At 48.1% G+C, this 22,500-nt stretch overlaps 1 protein-coding gene across 3 annotated transcripts in view; it reads right to left on the bottom strand.

Annotated features, from left to right (window-relative positions):
- Positions 1-22,500, bottom strand: part of Ksr2 (kinase suppressor of ras 2) — a 392,217-nt gene that overhangs the window by 44,886 nt on the left and 324,831 nt on the right. For all 3 annotated transcript variants that reach the window (XM_010604091.1, XM_010604094.1, XM_010604092.1), the window contains exons 11-14: positions 22,157-22,198; positions 21,436-21,508; positions 18,653-18,701; positions 16,471-16,838 (exon numbers count right to left, since the gene is read on the bottom strand). In XM_010604091.1, coding sequence (XP_010602393.1) covers positions 16,471-16,838; positions 18,653-18,701; positions 21,436-21,508; positions 22,157-22,198 — 532 coding nt within the window. The remainder of the gene's footprint in view (positions 1-16,470; positions 16,839-18,652; positions 18,702-21,435; positions 21,509-22,156; positions 22,199-22,500) is intronic.

Here is a 22,500-nt window from a genome sequence, read left to right as displayed (position 1 = left end):
TCTGCTTGTAGACAGCAAGTGTGCTAAGGCTCTTACTTCGGTGGGTTTCCTTGAGTGGGTTAAAACTACCCTCTGTGATCTTGTTTGAACTACTGATTTGCTTAGCAAATACTTTCTCTATAAATAATGAATAAGTAAACTCCAGGCTGCTGCTGATAAATTATTATGAGTTGAGAGTTAATGGGGTGTAAATTAGGCACCGAGAAGCTTTGGCTTTGGTCTGCAACCCCCACCCCTCCTGCACCATCACCCTTGGAAATTGTGCAAAACAATGCCAAGGAGTACTAAATTGGCACCTCCTCCCCTATCCCCCTGCCCAGGCCCCAGCCTCCGACCACTCTCTTCCCCTCCTGGGCTGAGAAGAAAGCAGCCCTTCCCTTGTCATCTCCCCCAGGCCTCACCTGCTCCACTCCTCTGTACAGAGTTCCACAGAGTGAGAACCAGAGGGAAGGAAATGTACAGGAAAAGACACTTAATTCATTGAGCCCTGCTGCCTGGCTTTTCATGAGGAAGGTCTCTTTTTTTTTCTATCTGGGAACATGACCCATAGTTCACTCCCACAGATGAGCAGTGCACTAAAGTTTCCACCTATGGATGTTTCCTTGGCTTTCTTTGTTCTTGGCTCTGAAACAGCGCTACCAGACTAAGGCAGACCATAGCTTCCTACCCTGCCTGGCCTTTATGCCACCTTGCCTCAAGGAATTCGCTTTAATTACGTCCCTGAAGAAAAGTCCCCAATTCTCCTTTCTGGCTCCTGGAAGTGCCCGATACAAAGCAGGAGCTGGACAGTTACTTGCTGAATGGCTAGATGGGCTGTATCAGGGGCTGGATGGAGGGTGCAAGGATGGATGGATGGATGGGTCGATAGGAAGATCAATGGCAGATGCACCGATGGATAAGTAGATGGATGGGGAGGTGTATTAATAGCAGTTGGAGGGGTGGATAGTTGAGTGGATGGATAGGTAGGTGGATATTGGATGGGCGAATGGCCAGGGTGGATGGACAGATGGACACACGGGTGAGTTAATGAACAGGACGGATAAGCAGATGGATAGGAGGACAAGTGGATCTTGGACAGATGGATGGATGGACGAGAGAATTGGTGGGTGAGTGGTAGAAGGGAAGATGGGTAAATGGGGACGGGGAATCAAGGTGGATGAATCATGACAGGAAAGGTAGATGGGTGGCGGCCATTCACTCCTCAAGGTGCAGCTTAGGTCAAAAAAGTCCCAGCCCAAGGGGTAAACAACACAGCTAAGGATGAAGTAGGTCCTATTATAATTGTTTCACAAACAAAGAAACCAAGAGCCAGAAAGGTTGGGCTTGTCTAAAGGCACACAGTGATAGAGGAAGAACTCGAACTCTTGGCCCTTCCTCCTCCTATGCCTTTCCCTCTCAGCACTCAGCACAGGATGGATGGAATGCCACCCCTCCCCTGCTGCAGGGTGTGGTGAGATAAGTCCAAGGGATGAGGGCACCCCAGCTGGAAGCAGGACTGGAAGGAGCCGGAGAGCAGAGTTCCTGCGGATGGCTGGGCCGCAAGGCCAGCAGTCAGGAACTGTGGTTTAGTGACAAGACAGCTAACAACCTCCTGAGCTGCGGCAGAACGCCTACAGTTCTGAGAGCCTGTCAAAGGCAGCCCGTGTTGCCGGGAGAGAAATCAGACCCGGGTGATCAAGATGTTATGACAATCCTCAATAGTCTACAAACACTTCCCAACAAGTCCGTGGAGAATCCTTGATCTGTGCCTCTGAGTCCCCAGGGCTGTGCTAATAACTGCCGTGGAGGGATAAGCACAGCTGGGGAAATTCTGCAGATGCCTGAGACCCCTTCCCTGCCTTTGAAGGGGGCTGATCTCTTCCCTTCCTGTGTTCCGCCAGGTCTTTTGAACACTTAGAAGAAACGAAATCCTTCGTTTGAAGAGGACTCGGAGACAAACCTTTTGATTAAAAGTGAGAGAGACTTCTCAGCCCCGCCTTGTGCTGCTGTCAAAGTGAGAAGCTGACAAGAGGGCCGGGGACTGGGGGCCTGCTTCGCATTGCTTGGTCTCAGAGCACAGGTGGACAGCTCCCTGGAGACCACACAAGGGCCTGGGCACCAAAAGGGGGGGACTGGACGGGAGCCCCTACCTTGCAACTTTAAATGGGGGCCGTTGCTACCTGCTAACTCACCCAGAAAGTTCTCTTCAGCAGCGAGATGCTTACGAGCACAGCAGCCTCTGCAATGGCAGTTGGGAGAGGTCAAAATGCTCAGCCCAGCAGTGGACACACAGTCAATATTCCATAAACCACTACCGTTACTGGATGATTTAAAATTTATCCTACATCTCCCTAGTCCTGCTTTCTAAAGAGCTTCTGGTTTTGCCACATTACCTGCTCCTCTTAGACACCCAGGGACATACACACACTGTTACATCCATGTCACAGAGGAGAACACTAGGGCTCAGAGAGGTAAAGTCACCTGTCCAAGTTCACGCAGCCTGCAGGGGACTAGCCAAAAACACTCATCCAGGATGGCCAACTCCATGCTCTTTCTACTGCACAGGGAGCAAGAGTGTTTGTTTATGTCACCTCCACCACGGGGACCCGCGTGCGGGCTTGCAGCAATGACAACTGCAACCATGACTAATGCTAATGCTGAAATAGCTCTTGACGGGTCCCCTGTCCTTGCTGTGCATTAACTCATCCAGTCCTCACAGCTGTCCCACAAAGGAGGGGTTGCTGTCATCCCTTGGTACTCAGCTGCTCTGACACTCATTGAATTTAGTAAACAAGGCATCTTGACACGAAGTTTTTGTCCTGGTACTGGACACACAAGTTAGAACCTGTCGCCATTGACTCGCTGCCCTGTCCAGCCAAAGCCATCTGTTGGGTACTCGCAGCTTTTGGTACTTGTTGCACCTCCTGGAACTCATCAATGATGAGGACAAAGGTACCACGGTATTATCTCCATTGTGCTGATGAGGAAACCGAGGCTGGGAAAGTCTAAGTGATTACCAACAGGAAAGAAACTCACGGAGATAAGAACTAGCAAGCCAACCGCTCCTCTGGAATCGGAGAGGTCAAGGGTATGCCCTGGTGAGGCTTCTCCAGCTGAAGGTCTCTGGAGGAGCCACTTTACCTCCCTCAGCCCCAGCTTCCTCATCCGCCAAATGTGGATGACAGTTTAATGAAGCGGCACCCATGACGTCCTTAGCACAGTGCCTTGCATGTAGCAGCTGCTCAACAAATCTGTCCCTCTTGATAAATAAATACTCAGAGAGCCATTTCCCAACAAAGCCCTTTTCTGTACTGACAACGATTCAATCCTGTGATCAACTTCCCTTCTCTATTTTTAAAGGACAGTGATGGGTGAACAGCAAAGATTTGTTTTGAAAGTAACACTGCTCCGTCCCCAGAGAGGATGTCTCCCGGGAGGAGACTCACTTCCTGTCTCAGTGACTCTGCACAGCCATCCCAGGGGATCTCAGCTCTGTCCACGGGGATCTGTTCTGGGAATGGGTGGTCCAGTTGCGGTTCAGCCCTTTGGATGACAGAAATGGTTCCACAGCCTGTCTGGCTGGGACAGTGAAGAGCTCTATTCCTGTTCCAAACCTGACGCCCTGGACAGACACAGGATGCACCTGCGACACAGGTTGGGTTGTCGTTGCTGGGTGGGTGGGCAGGACAGGCTGGCCCATCATGGTAAAACCATGGGCTGGCAGAGTGAAAGCTGCAAGAGCAGCCTGTCCTCTTCTCTTCCCATCTGGATCTTTGTCCTGGACTGCTGGTTCTCAAACTGGGGTTCCCAGGCCCACAGCATCCGCTCACCTGTGATGATTGCTAAGAACTTAACAATGCAAATTCCCAGGTGCCATCACATATTCACTGACTCAAGGAGCGGTGCAGAGGCAGCCAGCTGCTTTCCAAAGCCTTCTGAGGGTCCTGGGTGCACATTCCACATGGAGACCAGGTCCATAGCACAACCCTCATTCTCACCTCCAGACAGAGATAAATCTAAGCGCTCACCTCATGCTAGTCCTTAACAGAGGCACTCACACAACATCCTCCATCAAACTCTCTTGGCTTTGCCCCCGAGCCTGACGCTGTCCAGTGATCTTCCTCCATGAGCTCCTCCAGCACCGCAGAGGCCTGGTCTCCCGACTTCGCTCCATTGATCATATCCTCTCTTGGCTGCTCTCTTTTCTTTCCACGACACCAGAGGGCCAAACATTAACAGTTCTGGCGAGGTAGAGCGGTGCACACCTGTAATCCCAGCACTCTTGGAGGCTGAGACAGGAGGATGGCAAGTTTGAGCCCAGCCTGGGCAACTTAATGACTTAATGAGATCCCATCTCAAAATAAAAAGTAAAAATGGGCCAGGGATATAGATCAATGGAACGGCCCGGCATTCCACCCCCAGTACTAGAAACGAAACAAAACAAAACGAAATGAAACAAAACAAAACCATTAACAGAACCGCGTTGTTCACGGGCAGAAGGGACTTCTGGGAAAATGGAAAAAACGAACAGTAAATATAGTTTCTCTGTAGAGGACATATTTCCTTGTATTTCTGAGGTCCCCCCAAATCAAGCACCTATTGCATAACTGAGAGCACCCAGAGTCAAGCTTTCTCTCTCTCCATCCTCCCTCCATCTCTCCCGTTCTCCCTTCTGCCAAAACAAAATATTAATTCACATTTTAAGACGTACACTCCTGGTGCATATATTAATATACCTATTGATTTTCCCCTTGCCAGTCAATATCAAGATTTATTTATCCCATGGCTGGCCCCTGATTGAGGAAAACAGTGTCCCCAGTGGCCAATCCATCCTGATATACTCTGTGACAAAGAGTCAATATCTATTTATTATTTGATTTATGAGCTTAATTACCTTAAACATGATCAGACAGGGACAAAAGCAAAAGTTGAGCAGCGACCAAGCGGCAGGACTACTCCAAGGGCTGGGAATATATCAGGACAAACCCCGGGGCCCAGCAGGTTCCTCACACAGGGAAAACACACTGATCTGCCACCTCCTACTTGCTACCCGCTCTCACCACACTGGACTCTGCTACAGGGAGAGGGCTGGGAAGGGACAGATGCGCGGGTTGCAATATGCACCTGCTGCCAGCTCAACAAATCACAAACCAGGCAGGTTTGGCGGTTGGGACAATGAACTCGATTTCCCCCAGGGTAAAGGACCCAACAGTCAAGGGCCCTAAGGCACCCACGGGCATTAGAAAGAAGCGTGGGACGCAGGCATGGCTGGGAAGGAAGAGGGGAGGAGATTATGGTTCGAAGGAGCCTTTCTTCCAAATCAGTCTCTAGTTCCAATCTCGCTTGTCCTAGCTTATAACCTGGGCCACAAATGTAATCAAAAGCTGGTTCCTTGCAATCCGACCAGCCTTCTTGCAAATACTGGTTTTTCTGTCTCTTGAATGTGCGGATTCCCCTACCCACAGACAGGGAAACAGAGAGATGCATGGAACAAACATCACAGGGTTGTTAATTACAATTCTGCCTCTCTACATGAAGCTCCCCAATCTTTGTTTAACCACTGCCTGCCAGCAATGCTGAGGAAATTGTCCCTCTGCTTTCTGGAACACATGTTAAAGGCCTGATGTTGCCCACACTTGCCTTCAAAACACGGGAGCCCGGGCGCTATTTTTAACTTCCGTAAATAGTGAAAGCTGTTGAAATTATGACTGCCTAGGGCAGTGACGTTGAGACGGCTTTCAGAGCCCAGGGCACTCAAATGTGCCTCTGTTCCCACTGAAGTCTGATTAGGATCAACCCAACCTGTCCACACCGCTCTCGAAGGAGGGAATCACGTCAATCGTCCCACGCCGTAGACGCAGGGCTGGGAATATATCAGGAAAGGGAATACCCCTAAATCGTCTTTCTAAAAGGTCAACCCAACAGTGTCACTCCCCTGGTTTAATCCACGATGGTTTCCCTCCAGCTTTAGGAAGGCTCAAGTTCCCAGCTGGGTAGAGTGATGCAAACCTGAGATCCCAGCGCTTCGGGAGGTTGAGACAGGAGAGCTGCAGATTTGAGCCCAGCCCAAGGAATGTCGCAACCTCAGTGAAACTGTGCTACAAAATGATAATAATAATAATAATAATAATAATAATAATAATAATTTAAAAAACAAAAAAAATTGCTGGAGATGCAGCTCGGTTGGAAAGTTCTGTGTTTGACCCTGAATACTGGTGATAAAAATCCTCAGCCTGACTCAAAGCTCTCCAGGATCAAGTCTTTTTTCATCTCCAGCTCTGGCACCCTGTACTCCTACTTGGGATTCTTGCTCTCCCACAGCCTTGCTACCACACACACTTTCAGGCTATTCCATCGGCCTGAAGGAGGTCCCCATGGCCTCCTACAATCCTACTGCAGGCATTATGATTCCACTGGAGAATCATCCAGTCCGTGAGCCGCAGGGGGGACACAGGCCACGCCTTCATCCTATTCCCAGCATCAAGCATAGAACTTGCATGCAGTGAGTGTTTGGGGCCAACACCCCAAAATCATCCAGGCTATTTATTGTATTATTAAACTGGCATCGCCAAATTGGCACCTCTTTTCATCACCTTCACTCATCCCACCCCCTATACCCGTCTCCCCCCCTTCTGTACTCTAGTTTCCCTTACATCCCACTCATTTCTCAGTAATTTTAATTAAACAGCACCATTTATTGCCGCTGTACTTGCCTTCAGTGGCAGGCCGGGAACAGATTTTTGGAAAGTGTTACTCATTCATTCAATAAGCATGTGTAGAGAGGACCTGATATTTTGGAGATCGGGGATACAGAGGTGAGTCAAATAGCTGAGATCCTTACTTTTCTGGGGCTTTGTCCCAAGGTGGGGAAAGGGATGCAGAAAAAGAGGAGCAAAATAAGTTATGAGCTATGCAAGAAGTACCCTAGTAAGAGTTAAGCCAAGGGATGCACTAAAAAGACCAAGTATTTCAGGGTGCATGGCAGGAGTGACTTTGGGTTGGTTTCCCAACTCCACACTCTTCTGGTTGCCTCCATTACCCCAGCTACTTCCTCTCAGGCCCCGTACGAGATCGGCTGCCGCAGCCTGGCCACCCAACGGCACAGGCGCTCCAGGCTTTGTCCTTGGGCGACCCTCTTCTCCTCCTGGGATGACCTCAGTTCCAACAGAAGCCCACAGCTTCAATCACCGCGTCCACGCAGATGACTCACGCGTGGTTATTTCTAGCCTCAACCTTTCGGCTCAGCTGGAGACCAGTAAATCCAGCTCCAGACTCAACATCTTCTAGAGTGGCCCGGAGCTTAGAGAAGCAAAGTCACTTGGCCGAAGTACAAATGGGAGCTGAGCTGGGACACGGATCCAAGTAGCCAAACGCTGGCCATCATCTTTTATCATTTAATTTTGTAATAAACACAACCACTTGCTTCTTGCAGTGCCAAGGATGTTCTGGCACCTGAGAGAAAATATAGCAATTTTCCTAACTGCTGCTGTCATGTTTATTATTATTGATGATGTTATAATATCATCATTATTAGAGCAATCAGGAGGGGCGAGTTATTGAAGCACTGAGCTGTAGCCTTTTCCATCGAGAACCCTCATTTGAATCAATATTTTGCAAGAGGGATAAACATCATCTGTTTTAGATGTGCAGAAACTCAGGCACAGAAGAAGAAATAAACAAGAGACCCAAATCCAAAAAAGGCAAGTATTTCACTGTCATGAACTCAAGCTTCCACCATGAGCAGGGTTATCAGATGAGTATTGCCAACGGGAGATCTGTTCATAAAGCTCTGTGGGTCATAGATCTGCTAGCCATTCATCAAAATCCACTTCATTTTTCTCCTGGGAATATAGTTACCTATTTCCTGACCTCCCTTGCAGTTGGGTGTGGCCGATGGACCCAGGATCAGCCAATGGCACATGAGTGGAGTGATATGTGTTATATGTAGGCGTGGATCGTGGACTCTCCCAACGTGTTCTTTCCTCTTTCTCCAACTAGAAGGAGAGGGCCCTGGGCCCAGTGTATGGTGGATCCAAAAGAAGGTTGGGGGTGCGGTCCCTTCCCATGTGGAGCAAAGGCACCTGTTATCCAGAAACTCCCATCTGGGACTAACAAGGGAGCTAGAAATCACCTTGCATTGTGTTTAGACGCTACAGATACTTTTAAGGCTTATCTGTCACACCAACAACCATCAGCCTGACCAACACAAAGTGAATTTATATATACTCTAGAGGAGGAAATAGCTGGATGGATAGACACCAAATTGATCACATGATTCCCTCTGGCTAAAGGCATTATGGGTGAATTTCATTTCTTTCCATTTGCTGATCTGCATTCTCAATAACAAATGAGTTATCAATGGGGTAAGAAAATACAAAATACTTTTTTAAGGGATGACAGATATGGCACAGGCTAATTCAAAACCTTTGAGATTTGAGACAGTGGTGACCAGTGGCAAGGTTCTCAGCCATGCAAGTCCACTGCTGGTCATATGACTGTTTACCAACAGGCCTATGAAATGTACATGAGATGCTAATAATAATAATGATAATGATGTGGTACATTTATAGCACTTCCTTCACAAAAGTCTCAGGGCGCTTTACATTTCAGCACAATTAAAGGCAGCCACAGACAAAAATCTTTTCAGCTGTGCTTTATAAAGGGAAAGCGATTCAGCCGTTTTGAACATAAAAGGAAGCCGATTCTGCTGGATGACAGGGGATGGAATCTTCATGTGCTCAGACCTGCCCATTTCCAACTCTTGTACGTTATATTTAGGACAATCAAACTGGCCCAAAGGGGGGAAAAAATCAGAAAGACACAAGTACCAAGTTACAGAAAAAGCAAGTCAAAATCTCACTGAGATATTGGAGTTAACCATCCTAGCACAAGGCAGGGGCCCCCACTTGTCTGTCACATGGAGCAGTGTGGTGCTATTGTATTTGAAAGCATGGAAAACAGGAATAGATTTGGAGTTGGAAGTAAATAATCTATTAAACAGCTCCTGATATTTACCAGATTTAAAATGCTGTGCAAACAAGGCCCCGTGGGATTTCATTACTACCACGTCCCTGGGGCATGGTCGTGGCTGGATGTCACATCCAGGTGGGCGAGCTGGCCTCTCAGGACTGACGAGATCCCTTCAGACTCGGGAAGCCAGCAACAACACCAATGACATGTGCCACGTGAGACATCTCTAAAAACCTTCCCGAGGGCATGGAGAAATCCTGTCCCCTCTTCTTCAATTTTTTTCCTGGGGCACATAGCCTGAGCTCTGCTGTCACAATGAGATGTTTACAGGATTCCCTGCTCCCTCTTATCCCCATCCTCGAAAAGTATCCTGATGAAGTTCACTCTGTTTTCAAATGCAGAGGACCAATTACCTAGTCAGATGTAGTGGCGCATACTTATAATCCCAGCACACGGGAGGCTGAGGCAGGAAGGTCTTTCCTGAGAGGCCCACACAGGTGTAAATATCAAACTGATAGGATAACTCCTTGTCACTCTCCTCTGCCCGAGTCCTTAGGGCTAGGTTTACCACTGCCATCACCACTCCACACCAATCAGGTTTTGACACACTGAACCAACCAGCTCAGTGTCAGAGCCTACAGCCAGGCCATCAGGGAACATCCTGAGCATGGAGGGTGACTGCTATTAAGGAATTTGCTCTGGCTTTCCAGTGTATTAGGATCAATACCTTCTCTCCCAGAATCTTGGAGGCCCTGCAGTCATCTAGCCCCTGTGTAGCCCTTTCCCTACCACCCTCCCCTCCTTATTCACTTGCATCCTTCTAGCCTTCAAGATATCCATCTCACTCCCTACCTCAGGGCCTTTGCATCTGCCATAGCCCCACCTGGAAGGTTTTTCTAGAGTCTTGGTGGGGCCATCTCCTCAGCAGCTCTTAGCTCAGATATTACTTCTGCTAAGAAGCCTCCTCAGAGTCCTCTTGCAGGAACCTTCCCGTTACTCTGAAGTGTTCACCACCTTGTTTGTGGGCTTCACAGTATATATCACACCGTTTTCATTGTCTTATTTGCTTAGCTTGTGATTGTCCATCTCTCCCACTGGCATGCAAAGGCCTGGTATAAGCCACAGGCACTGCGCCCTGAGCAGTTATACTGCAGCCTGGCCCTCAGCCAGAGCCTGATGAGTGTGTGTTGAAAGCATCTGAGTAAACCCACGTTAGGGCTGAAGCTAACACTGACCCTAGGGCCCCTGCCGGTGGGATCGAGGGGACATTCCAGTCCCTCCCTCACTTGAGACCCATCAGTTCACCTCTAAGGACCACCCGGCAGGAGCAGGTTTCCCTGGTGTATTGGAAACTGTGGGCTGCAGAAAAATCCCCTTACTTGGGGGACGACCCGGTTTCTCTAAAGCAGTGGGTCTCACCTTTGAATGTGTTCCAGAGTCCCCTGGGGACTTAAGACAGATCACAGGACACAGCAGAGGAGGCCAGGTGGGAGCAGAGCCCATGTTTCTGACAGGTGCCCCCTTGGGGGTCAGTCAGGACCACATTCCAAGAAGCCAGTGTGTGCAATTCCAGGAAACAATGGTGGGAGTAGTGGGGGGGTGTTCCTAGGAGGATGAGCTCTGTGTAGGAATTCCGTGAGCTGCTGATATTCAGGGAATGAATCGTTTGTAGGGAAAGACAGGGCAGGAGCATCTCTCCTGCACAGGGGTGTGGGAAAGAGGATGGGAATGAAAAGAAAAGAGAATTTCCTCCAGTGAGGGTGTTTGGCTCCTTTGTCAATGATGAAATAGCTGAGTACGTCCAGAGTTGTTTCTGCATCTTCTAATCTGTTCTACTGATCCTCCGGACTGTTTCTTTGCCAGTACCATGCTGTTTTTATCACAGTGACTTTGTAATATAGTTTCAAATTGGGGATTGTGATACCCCTGCCATGTTTTTGTTGCCTACAGTTGCTTTTGCTGTTCTAGGTCTCTTCTGGTTCCCAATGAATTTTTGGATTGTTTTCCCTAGTTGTGTGAAATAGACTGTTGGGACTTCAATCGGGATTGCATTGAATCTGTATAGCAGTTTTGGCAATATGGCCATTTTCACCATTTCGGTTCTTCCTATCCAGAAACAAGGGATGTCTTTCCATTTTCTTACATCCTCCTCAATCTCTTTTTTCAGAGTGCTGGAGTTTTCAAGGTAGATGTACTTTACTTCTGTGTAAGATTGATTCCTACATAGTTCATTTTTTGGGGTGCTTTTGTGAAAGGAATTGTTTCCCCAATTTCTCTCTCAGTGAGTTTGTTATGTGTACAAGAAGGCTACTGATTTTTGAGTGTTGATCTTTTATCCAGCTACTTTAGAATCTGTCAGTTAAGTCTAGAAGTCTTTTGGCAGAGTTCTGAGGGTCTTGCATGTAGATGATCATGTCATCAGCAAATAATGACAGTTGAACTTCTTCCTTTCCTAGCTTTATTGCTTTTCTTTCTTTTTCTTATCTATTTGCTGTGGCTAATGTTTCCAGAACTATATTGAGCAGGAGTAGTGATAGTGAACATCCTTGTCTTGTTCTGATTTTAGTGAGAAAGATTTCAGTTTCTGACCATTTAAGATGATGTTGGCTGTTGATTTTTCATAGATAGCTTTTATCAGGTTGTGATAAAGGCCATCTATTCTAATTTTCTGTAGGGTTTTTAATCATGAATGCATGTTGGAATTTGTTGAATGATTTTTCTGTTCTATTGAGAGGATCATATGGTTTTTGTCCTTAACTCTGTTAATACAGTATATTACATTTATTGATTTATGTTTGTTGAACCATCCTTGCATTCCTGGGATGAATCTGACTTGACAGGTCATTCGGGGTGTGGAGGAGGAGCCATCCTGGCTCCACAGGAATTACAGAAGCACATAAATATGGAAAATCAAAGCTCCAATAATGAAATTTAGTTCTAAAAAGCCAGCGGTTCTCAAACTGATGTGCATGAAATATTCTGGCTCTTTCTAGAAAAGAGGTCCAGGATAACTGCAGTGAGATGGCCCCTGGGCACTGCCTGTAAGAGGTCCTCTTGGTGATTCTGCTATATGATCAGAGCTGGAGAACTCTCCTGACCAAGAACTGCTCCTAGCTGAAGCTCATCCCATTTGATATGGCTCAGGCAAAGAAGGACCATGCAAGGCTGGCATTAGCTGGTACCGTTGCTCATTTCCAGGTCCTGCCACTTATTTGTCCTATGACCCAGACAAGGGCTTCCTTGGCCTTTTTGATCTCAGGGTTTATGTCTGTAAAATGGGTACAGTGAACAACAGAAGAACATCACAGAGGCTGCCTTGGAGCTAGGTGCTTTCCAAAGGCTGGTGGAACTGGCTGCTTTTCTGGTTCACTTTTGAGGGTTGTGTGCTTGTCCCACCCTTTGGCCAGGGAAATAAGTCTGGCAAGAGGATCAGCCAGGTTACCTCTGGCTTCAAAAAAGGAACTATGTGAAGGATTCAGTCTCTTTCAGGCCCCAGCTTTTCAATCCTCTTTTCCAGAGGTTGGAGCAGAAGCTAACAAGGGCACTGTGACCTTTGTGACAAAACTTTCTAGGAAGAAAGGAGAAGATTCTCACCCACTGGGTGGTAACAAGGGCTGGACTTGGTTTAAAACGCTCCACCTACAGCTGGCTGTAGTGGTGCATTCCGGTATCTTAGTGCACTAGGAGGCTGAGGCAGGAAGACCATACATTCAAGACCAGCCTGGGCAACTTAGCAAGACCCTGTCTCAAAATAAAATATAATAAAAGACTGGGGATGTAGCACAGTTGTTGGAAGGCCCTGGGTTCAGTCCCCAGTACCACGATAAACAGAAGTTTCCACTTATCGATGGGCTGGATTTATTGGGTCTACAGTGGTGTGAGAGCTGAAGGGTAGCCCCAAACATATCCAGGCTCTATTCCCTGGAAACACCAAGAGCTACCTCAGGTGGCAGGAAAGGTTGGCAGCAAAGGTCTGCAGGAGGGATTAAGCTAAATGTCTTGAGATGAGGGATTATCCTGGATCATCTGGGACAACCCTAAATGTAGTCATGACTCTCCTTATAAGAAGGAGGCAGGGGGGTGTTGACTACAAAAGAGGAAGATGATGTAACCATGGAAACAAGATGCTTCCCTGCTGGCCTTGAAATGGAGGAAGGGGCCAGAAGTTGCAGAGTGCAAAGAACACAGCTCGGGACTCTGGGAAAGGGAAGGAATGGAATCTCTTCTACAGCTTCCAGAAAGGACTGCAGCCCTGCCTTGATTTTAGTCCAGTGAGATCCACTCAGACTTGAGAACTGTATGAGATTAAAGGTGTGTTGTTTTAGGCCATCGCGTTCGGGTAATTTGTTAGGAATAGGGGACAGGTAGTTTCTGAGCACCTGCTGTCTAATACCCCAGTTCTCCTGGTGGTTGCACACAGAAGGGCAGTAGCCATCCTCTGGGAAGCCTCTTCTCAGAGAACCCAGGAATTTGGTCAGAGTTGGAACAAAATCCTGCAACAAACATCCCTCCACCTGCTCATTTTACAGATGCAGAAACAGAGGCCCAAGAAATCCGGCAGCTGGGCGGAAGGGCGAGAGACTCTGATTCAACTCTTGTATTACTGGCTTTCAAATTCCATTTGGAGTTTTTAACATGAGCAATTTTGCAGACTGTCGATAGCTTTGCAATAATTCCATAATGACCCAATCATGAAATAATTTTGCCATCCCCATGCTAATTGTATTTGTGGATGTAGCAATTGGGTAACTAGTTGGTTATTACTCATTCCCTGAGAGCCATACATATTGCATTACAAGGATGCTAATCTTAGAAATACTTGTTAACTTTGATGATAATTACTAAGTAATTGGCTCAAATATGCCATTGTGAATTTATCTAGAGTATGCTAGGTAATTATCTGGTCTTATGCTCCCTGTAAAATAAAGCCAGGGTCCAAAAATTGTTCCAGTTGGTTGGCTAGCATCCAAGCATCAACTTCTGCCAGTCAATCATGTGAGTGCAAGTGATTAATCAAATTACTCAAATATTTGGATTCAAATCCAATGTTCAGATTAGAAATCTGGATGGTCAACAAGTGGACGGTACTGAATGGGAGAGAGGGGCACAGAGAGCCCCTCCCCAGGACAAATATAAAACAACACAATAACAGGGAATAAACACCATTTCTCTTGGCCTCACCTGGCATTCTCACACAAAATACCCAAACACTTCAGAGACCAATTCCATGTCCCAAAGCTGCAGAATCTTTATGACGGTGCCAGGAAGAGGCTGGGCGCTACCAAATCTGTAGGTGGAAATGACGAGTGGGGAGGGGAGCTCAGAGTTTGGACATAATAGAAGAGGGCTGAAAATGCAGCTGGCCTTCAGGATGAGCCACACATGTTCATAACGACCACTCAGTTTTCAAGGGTGGCTGCTAACTGGGCCATCCACTGCCAATTAGGCAGCCCGGGGGAAGGTTCCAGGAAAGGGATGCATGGTAATTCTGAAAAAGTCAGAGAACAGGGAGGCAGAATGTCCTCTGAAAGGCCAGGAAGCAGAGGAGACAGTGGCCTTCACATTGCTAATCTGGGAGTGGAAAAAAAAAGGAGGTGGCTTAGTAAACTAGAAGGGAGAAGCTGACCAAAGAGAGTCAAAAGTTGGAGGTAACAGCTTGAGGGCAGAGTGGTGGGAAGGAGTCCAGGGGTGGGGAAGAGGCCACCTTCCAACCAGCCTTGTGTGTCCCAAGTGAAGGGCTCCTGACCTCCTGATAAGAGGAGATGCTACCAACTGGGTAAGAAGAGGAAAGGGAGCTAAAAATGACCCTAGATCATCCCTCTCTTAGCATCCATGTCTTTCTAATAGGACATTACAGATCCTTCCATTCACAGGTAGAAACAGCTTCCTATACCTTGAATCCAGTGGACCATGTGTTGCTTTGGGCAACGAATATTAGCTAATGCGTCACATGGTGAGGTGTGAAAAACCCTTGTGCACTAGACCTTGACTGCTTGCTGAACTTGGGAACCTGAGACTACCACGAGAATTAGCCCAAACTCGGCCTTTGGAGATAAAGGCCATGTGGAGAAGAATCAAGTCACCCAGGTTGACGGTCTGTGAACCAAATGACAGTGAGCAAAGGGGTGCAAGACTGACCAGGTCCCTTCCACCTGCAACCCAATGACAACCTCCTATGAGAGCACAGCTCAGCCTAGAAGCCACTGAGTTTGGGGAATATTTTGTTACTACTGAGCACAAGCTTGCTGAGGTCACACTGCCTAATCAGGATAGCTCAGTCTCTGAATCGATAGCTTGAGAGTCACTTCCATCTCGGAAGACCTGAAGTACACCACATTCACCCAGTTTAAGCAGAGCTGACGGTCTACACCTACATCTCCAATCCTTCACAAGCACCTGCCATGCAACACACACGCTGCAGTCAATGGCCACCTTCATGATCAATGGTGATAGAGGATCATGATTAGCAAGGTCTTAGAAATTGACTCTAGGAGGTTTTGCCTTCCAAGGGAATAGAGCTAAGACCAACCCTTCTCTGAGCCTTCAGCTTCCACTGGGACACCTCCCAAAGAAGTGGGACTTAGGTATTTGGGATCTTTATTGCTCGATGTAAATATGGGAAGAGGAGATCTCCTATGGCATTTCAGGCCACATCAAGAACCTCTCTGGGGTGGCCAATTCTAATATAATAAGGGAGCAAACACCAGAGTTTAAAAATACACCAAAGTATTGTTTCACAAATGTTCAAATGAAACCAGATCTATTCTTTTAAATGCCTGCCTCGCATCACTGGGTGAGATTAGAAAGAGCAAGTCCAGGAAAGTCACCATCATCAGAGATTTTCTTCATATTAGTTCTCTACCAACTGTCCCCTCCTGTGCACCCAGAGACCATGGATTCTGGATATTTAGAACAATTAAGGTAAAGATTATAAATGAGTTTTGCAATGTCAGTGAAAGCCACAGTGATGGCTCAGTAGAATCTCGGTTTGAGTTTCAGCAAACTATGGCCCATGGGCTAAGTCTGGCTCACCAGCTGGTTTTGTAAATAAAGCTTTATTGAAACACAGCTGTGCAGATCCATCCACATATTGTCTGTGGCTGTTTTCACAGGACAGTGGCAGAGCTGAATGGCTGCTAAAGTATCTACCTGGGCCGCAAAACTGAAAGTATTACTATCACCCTGCACTGGAAAAGTTGTAATCCCTGGTTTCGTGTGAGCCACTCATTTATATACGGAAAAAGTGAGTCTCAGGGCTGTCTTTATACAAAAACAGAGCAGAGAGGGAAACAGACCCAATTTTTCTGACTCTGGATTCACGTTCTCTCCAGGATGCTGCTTTGCGAACGAGTTTATAGCATTAAAAGCATTTCTTTGGAGACAGAAATGATTGCAAGTGACCTGTGAGCGGTAGTAGCCCTGGAGGCACTTTTTAGCCAGAATGACTGATTAACCTGGACGGTTTCTCAACTATGCCAGCGGCAGAGCTTGGCGAAGCCTGGGTGGGAGCCGGGCACTGACCTGGTGATGATGGCCAGGTGGGGTGGACTCATGCAGGCGCCCATGAAAAGCACCACATTCTCGTGCCGCGTCTGCCTGTAGGCCATCACCTCCCGCTTGAAGGCCTTCAGCTGGTCCTCGTTGTCCCTCTCAATGTCGATCAGCCGGATGGCCACCTCCCCGTGCCAGCGGCCGTGGTACACCTGCCCGAAGCGGCCCTTTCCGATGAGCTCTCCGACCTCCAGCTGCTCGAAGGGGATGTCCCACTCCTGCAGGAAGATGCTGGTCTGGCTCGCCTTGCGGGGGAAGCTCCGGGCCGAGAGGAGGGACAGGTTCATCTCCTCGAAGTCATCCTCTGACTCCTCGGCTTCATCGTGGCCCTCTTCATTCTGTGGCCAGATGGGAGCAGAAGTCAGAGCCGCCGACACCGCTGCCCACCTGCCCTCAGAGTCGGGCTGGGAGCCGTGTACATCGCGGGAGCCCTGAACACCTTTGCATTTCCGGCAGCATCCAGGGCCGGGCAGACACATAGCTCTGTTTCCCTGGATGGCTTTGGTCTAGAATCGTACTGCAACGGACAGCCTGAAAAGGAGATCATGAGAGTCTAGCTCTTTCATGCTAAGGGGAGGAAACTGAGGCTCAGAGACGAGAAATGCTAAGGAGACAACCCATTCCATTTTGCTGGAATTTTAAAGATTTAGCCCTAGGAGTGACACATCTCATGCTGCTCCTTAGTCCAGGAAAGCAGGGATATTGGTCGCCCTGAGAAGCGCCTTGTCCTAGGAGACACAGCCAGGCCGGGGGAGACTCAGGTTGAGTTCTCTAGACTCCTACTATCCAATGCCAAATACCATGCTGTTTTGACTTGTCTGACTATTACTATGCATGTGATAGGGACGACAGGCTAAAATATGGGTCTGCACATAATGTGTGACAACCAGCAATACAGGTGTCTTTTGCTTCCCCCAGAGGATCTGGAATTGATGACTTAGAAGTTGGGAGAGGTCAGAGCTACAGATGGGAGGCCTGCGACTCTTACAGAAGGGAGGGAGGTAGGAGCTGTGAGGATGAGCTGCTCATATGATGTGCTTAACACTCCGAGCAAGCGAGTTGGCATTTGGCCTCTGGGACTTTGAGATTCTCCACTCCCTGAAGCTTCCTCTTCTCATTATGAAGTGGAAGTAAGGAAATCTGTGCTGGTGTAGGGGCGGTACAAAGTTTTAAACCAAATAAAGAGCTGCTTGACCACCTGCATCCAACATCCGTTGAGAAGCCTAACAAAATACAAATTCCTGATTCTCATTCGGATGTACGGAGTCAAAATATCAGTGCCCCAGGCCCAGGAATCTGCATTTGCTTTACCAGCACATCTGTAGGACCAGAGCACACTGAGATGTGAGCATCACTGCAATCTAGGTACTACCTGCCCAGCATGGTGTTTGGGGGCTCCCAGGGCTGCTTTGCCCCTTGTTTCTTTTGCTGGAATGTGGGAACAGTGGGTGCTCAATCCAGGAGGATTCCCAGAGGCCCTGGGACCTCATAAGACAGTCTGAGCAGGTGACCTCTTAACTGGATACAGGTCTTCCTGACCCAAAATTCCCTGGGTAAGCTATCCTTTGTGTCACACTCAGGAGAATCAGTCCAGCAAACTTGGCTTCTCCTGGGGTCATTTCCAGAGGATTACGATAGTCCCAGAAGGGACATGTGTTTCCCTGGAAACCCTGCTTCTGTTCCTTTCAGTTGAGGACAAGTTGGCAGAGCCAAGAGGCTGGGACTCCATGGTTCTCACCTTGGACATTTCATTTACTCACTCAATGTCTTGAGCAGGTGGGGAAGGCGCCTGAGAACATTCCCAATCTCCAAGGTCCCCACTTCCTCCCATATATCCCTTTGAAGACAGCAGGGCATATCCGCCTTGCCAGTCACCCTGCCTGGAGTCAATTTTTCAACCCAGAATGCAAATCCTTCGCCAACTTCCGCACAACTGGCGTTTCCGTGTTGCAGACCATACAATGGCCCATTAGGAGCAGAGCGGGGAGGGGCACTGTGTGTTATTCGTCCCCGAGTTAGAACATCCATCAAAGGGCCAGCGCACCCCACACAGCCCCCCGGCCCTCTGCGTCATCAGAGTTCAGTGGGCTTTGCCAAGGCTTCAGCAGCCCCTGGAAAAAAGCTGCTGCACTGCGTGCTCTTCAGTTCTCACCTCCGAGGTTGGCTCCACTTCAATTTGAAGTAATGGATTTCCTTCCAAGCTTTAAAGAAAGAAAAAGAAATGTGACCCTGAGGTAAAAAGGTCCATGTACTGAGTTTAGCCCATATGAAGGACCCCAAAATGGGAAGTCCTCGCCACCAGGCCCGCATCTTGCATTTCTTCCAACACTTGAGTCTAAAATAGTGCTTAAATCAGCCACACAAAGAGCCACACAAGGAAGTTATTATTTTAAATAGATTTCAGAGATGCTCGGAACTTGTTTTTCTTTATTGCTGTAGTTTAAAATAGTCCAGCAGCTTCTTTATAAATTGGTCTAAATGCCACGTGTGGACGATTTCTCAGAGGACTCAGTGTTCACTGGGGAATAATGAGTCTGATTTCTGAAGTTCACTTGAACTCAGACTTTCTTGGAGGGCTCATAAGTGTTCATTTGTCTATCCACTCACTCACTCCTCATTCATTCATTCAACTAGAATTCTGTGCCGGGAATGTACTCGGTCCTTAGGGGGATACAGAATTTAAATTGGCATAGCTCCTGCCTGTAAGGAACATTCTATCGCGGCTGAAGAAACTAAAGCAAGCATGTAGATACCGTACCGTGCAGAGGCTAAGTGCGACACAGGCCAGGAGTCAGGTCTGAATTGAATAAATAGAGCGTGGTGGGGATTCCAAGGAGAGAGAATGGCTGGATGTGTTTGAAGGTTCTCGGAGCTTGAGTTGTACCTTGCCAATCCCATGGAGTTAGGATGTGTGAAATGAAAAGAAGTAGACAGGACTGGACTGGAAGGTAGGGCTGCGTGCGTGTGTGTGTGCACGTGTGCATGCGTGCATGCACCTACATGCGCCTGGGTTGTCTTGTGCATGTAGGTCAGGCGATGTGGACACTTGGCACAGTGTGTTGCAGAGGTGTATTTTGGGGCCACCTTTGAAGATTCGATTGTTCGTGTTTCTGGAGTTCAGAAAGAAGACAGCAGCAGGGTTACTGAAGGCACAGAAGAGCTGCAACTGGTGGGGAAAGGAGTCCTGCTCAACACAAGGTCCCTTCCTAGCTCTCCGATCTTAGCAGATTCCCCCTTCCCACCTCCTCACTGGGTGTGGAGGAGGCTCCCCTCACCTGACCCTAGGGCCCCAGCAAGCTGCTGACCCTGTACGTGATAGATAAATCCACTTCCTGGAGGGGGTCTTGTCAGGGAGAAGTCTAAAAGATTTAACAGAAATGGAAAGAAGAGGCATCACAAAGGTGCCCATTAACCCTGCATTGATAGCACAGCCTGAAAAGGTGGAGTGAAACTGCACAAAGATGTCCTAGGTGGGACAAATCAGCTGAGTCCCCCCTACACCCAGCAGCAGAACAGCAGCCCTCCTCCTCCTGCACCAAAGTGTCATTGCTCCCGCCACCAGGGCTACTCGATCACCTCTCTCTGCAGCGAGCTAGTTCTCCCCACTCCACCCAAAATTAAGCAGGCAGCTATGACTCTGTGTTTTGCTGGTGCTCTGTGACTGTCAGTAGCCCGGAGTGCACCTCGCACAAGTTGTGAAGTTGGTTTATGTGAAGCAGGGAACCCATCTGGAGCTCCACGTGAGTACAATATCCCCTGGCAAATGGCTGCCCTAGATATACCGTTTGGGTCCTTAATAAAATCCGACTGTGGAGTCCAGACAATCAGAGCACGTAGGGGAGCCAGAAGGGAAACCAAGTCAGCAAAGACATGAGTCGATTAACTGGTCACCTCCTAGCATGGCCCAGACTTCACTCATAACCAAACAAATGAAAGGAGATGATTTCCCCTGGGCTGCACAAACAGTGGGCCACCTGCTCAGCGGGTCTGCGCCCCGAGGACGCGACACAAAGAGATGTTCACTGTGGTGTTGCTTGCAACAGTGAAATACGAAGCAATGTGAAATCCAGCATTAGGGTGCAAGTTAGGGAAATTACTTTATACTGATAGGACAATTTACAGCCATTAAAAAATGTGAAGAGTCTGGAATCATACAAAAGTGTGATATCATAGCATTAAAGATAACAGAGCAGGATAATGACTGCAATGATGTAAGTTATGACTAGAAAAAGTACCATAGATTCAACCATGGTGGGATTGTGAGTGGTTATTTTCCAGAATATTCCAATTTTCGCAGAATTAGCTTATATTTTATTTATAGTGGTATAAACTCGAGATCAGCAAGCTGTTTCTGCAAAGGCCAGAGTCCATATTTTCAGCTTTGTGAACTATATGGTTTCTTTACAGCTCCTCAGGTCTGCTGCTGAACTGAGAAAACAGCCATAGATAATACTATCAACAAATGGGCTTGGCTGTGAGCCAATAAAACTTTATTTATAGACAAAGGCAATAGGTTGGATTTGACTCACGGGCTAAAAGTCTGCTGATCCCTGCTATAAATCTAAATTATACTTTAAAAGGGGGCTGTAATGTAAGATTAAATGTCCTTTCATTACGGTTCATCTATACCGCAGGGAAAGCTTTCTTTCTAATCATACTTGGGGGGTCTAGGGGTCCTATGGAAGTTTTCTGGCCCCTGGGTATCATGCTTGTGGCACAGGACCATAGATACAAGGCCAAGGTGGTTCCCAGGGGTCGGCATCACCTCTCTCATCACTGGTCTCAGCCTGGGCTGTTAGGCTCCTTCTCCCTCCACTGTGCCCCTCTGCACACCCCCTTCATCATTCCAGGAAGAGGAAGAAAGAAGGCAGAGGACCTAAGGAGACCCAAGGCCAAGATCTCAGGGCAGGGGAAAGAGGTTTCCGCCTCACTTACATTGGATTCGAGGTCACCGGATGCAGGATGACCTGGGGCGCCCGGGTCGGCGTCTCTGGCACCGGCACCACATCTGAGAGCCAGAGATGGGATAGTCAGAAACCAAACATGGAATACACAACTACCTTTGAATTTGTGCCTGATTCTTGTGACACATGGTTGCTACCAACGTTTTGCCAATCATGAGTCGCAGGGCTGGCCAATCCCCTGTCATCCTTCATCAGCTCCCTGGACTTGGGTTGCTGGACCAAGGTCCTAGATAACACCCTGGACAGAGCCTTCCTGCTGACTGGAAGTTGCCAGGACTGCCAAGCACCTGGCCTGGAGCATCTGTTGGTCATCTTGGAATCCTCCTCATTCCTGAGCTCCCTTTGGGTGATGAGGCCACTTGGTTTCACATCTTCTCAGTTCCCAACTTGAGCCCCTCTGACCACCTCTCTCCTGCCCTATGGCTCTGGCCTGTACCTCACCATGGCCCCATCTCCTTTCTCTCAGCCTTTTTACTGTGCTTGGTCTCCTTGGATCCCAAGTTGCCCTCAGGACCTCCTAACTTATCTTCTCCATTTCCATATCCTGCCATTATCCTGAGGTCTAGGGACCCCATTCCTACCCTCTCTGGTCTTGTCCACCCTAACAGTGCTCCCCTCCACCCATCCCAGCAACCCCTGCCCCTCAGCAGGGCTTGTGCAGGAGGGCTGTTCTCAGCTCATATGCCACTCACCTGGGAAGATGAATTGCTGCTTGTATTTGTAGTAGTGGGATGCTTGTAAAGGAAAGAGACATAAGAGTGAGTGCACCCCACAGTCACCACGCTGTGCTCCCGTGGCCGTCAGGCGGTCATTCCCCACCCTCCCCGAGAGTTTCCATGCTTCTGCAGACTCTGAATTCCAAAGGACTAAGAGCGCGTGTAAGGAAATCAGAACTCTAAGCATCCAAGCCAACTCTCCCATTCCGTATCTCACACTCCCTAAAATCAGACCACTCTGACACTGAAAGTTATCCTGAGTTCCCTTTCTCCCTCGCTTTCCGAGAGAGAGAAAGAGAGAGAGAGAGAGAGAGAGAGAG

This window comes from Fukomys damarensis, unplaced genomic scaffold, assembly GCF_012274545.1.
Source record: "Fukomys damarensis isolate Sample0158 unplaced genomic scaffold, DMR_v1.0_HiC HiC_scaffold_12, whole genome shotgun sequence".
In the NCBI taxonomy this organism is placed as follows: Eukaryota; Metazoa; Chordata; class Mammalia; order Rodentia; family Bathyergidae; genus Fukomys; species Fukomys damarensis.
The sequence above is the reverse complement of the archived record's forward strand: the minus strand, read 5'-3'. Positions and strand labels throughout refer to the sequence as shown.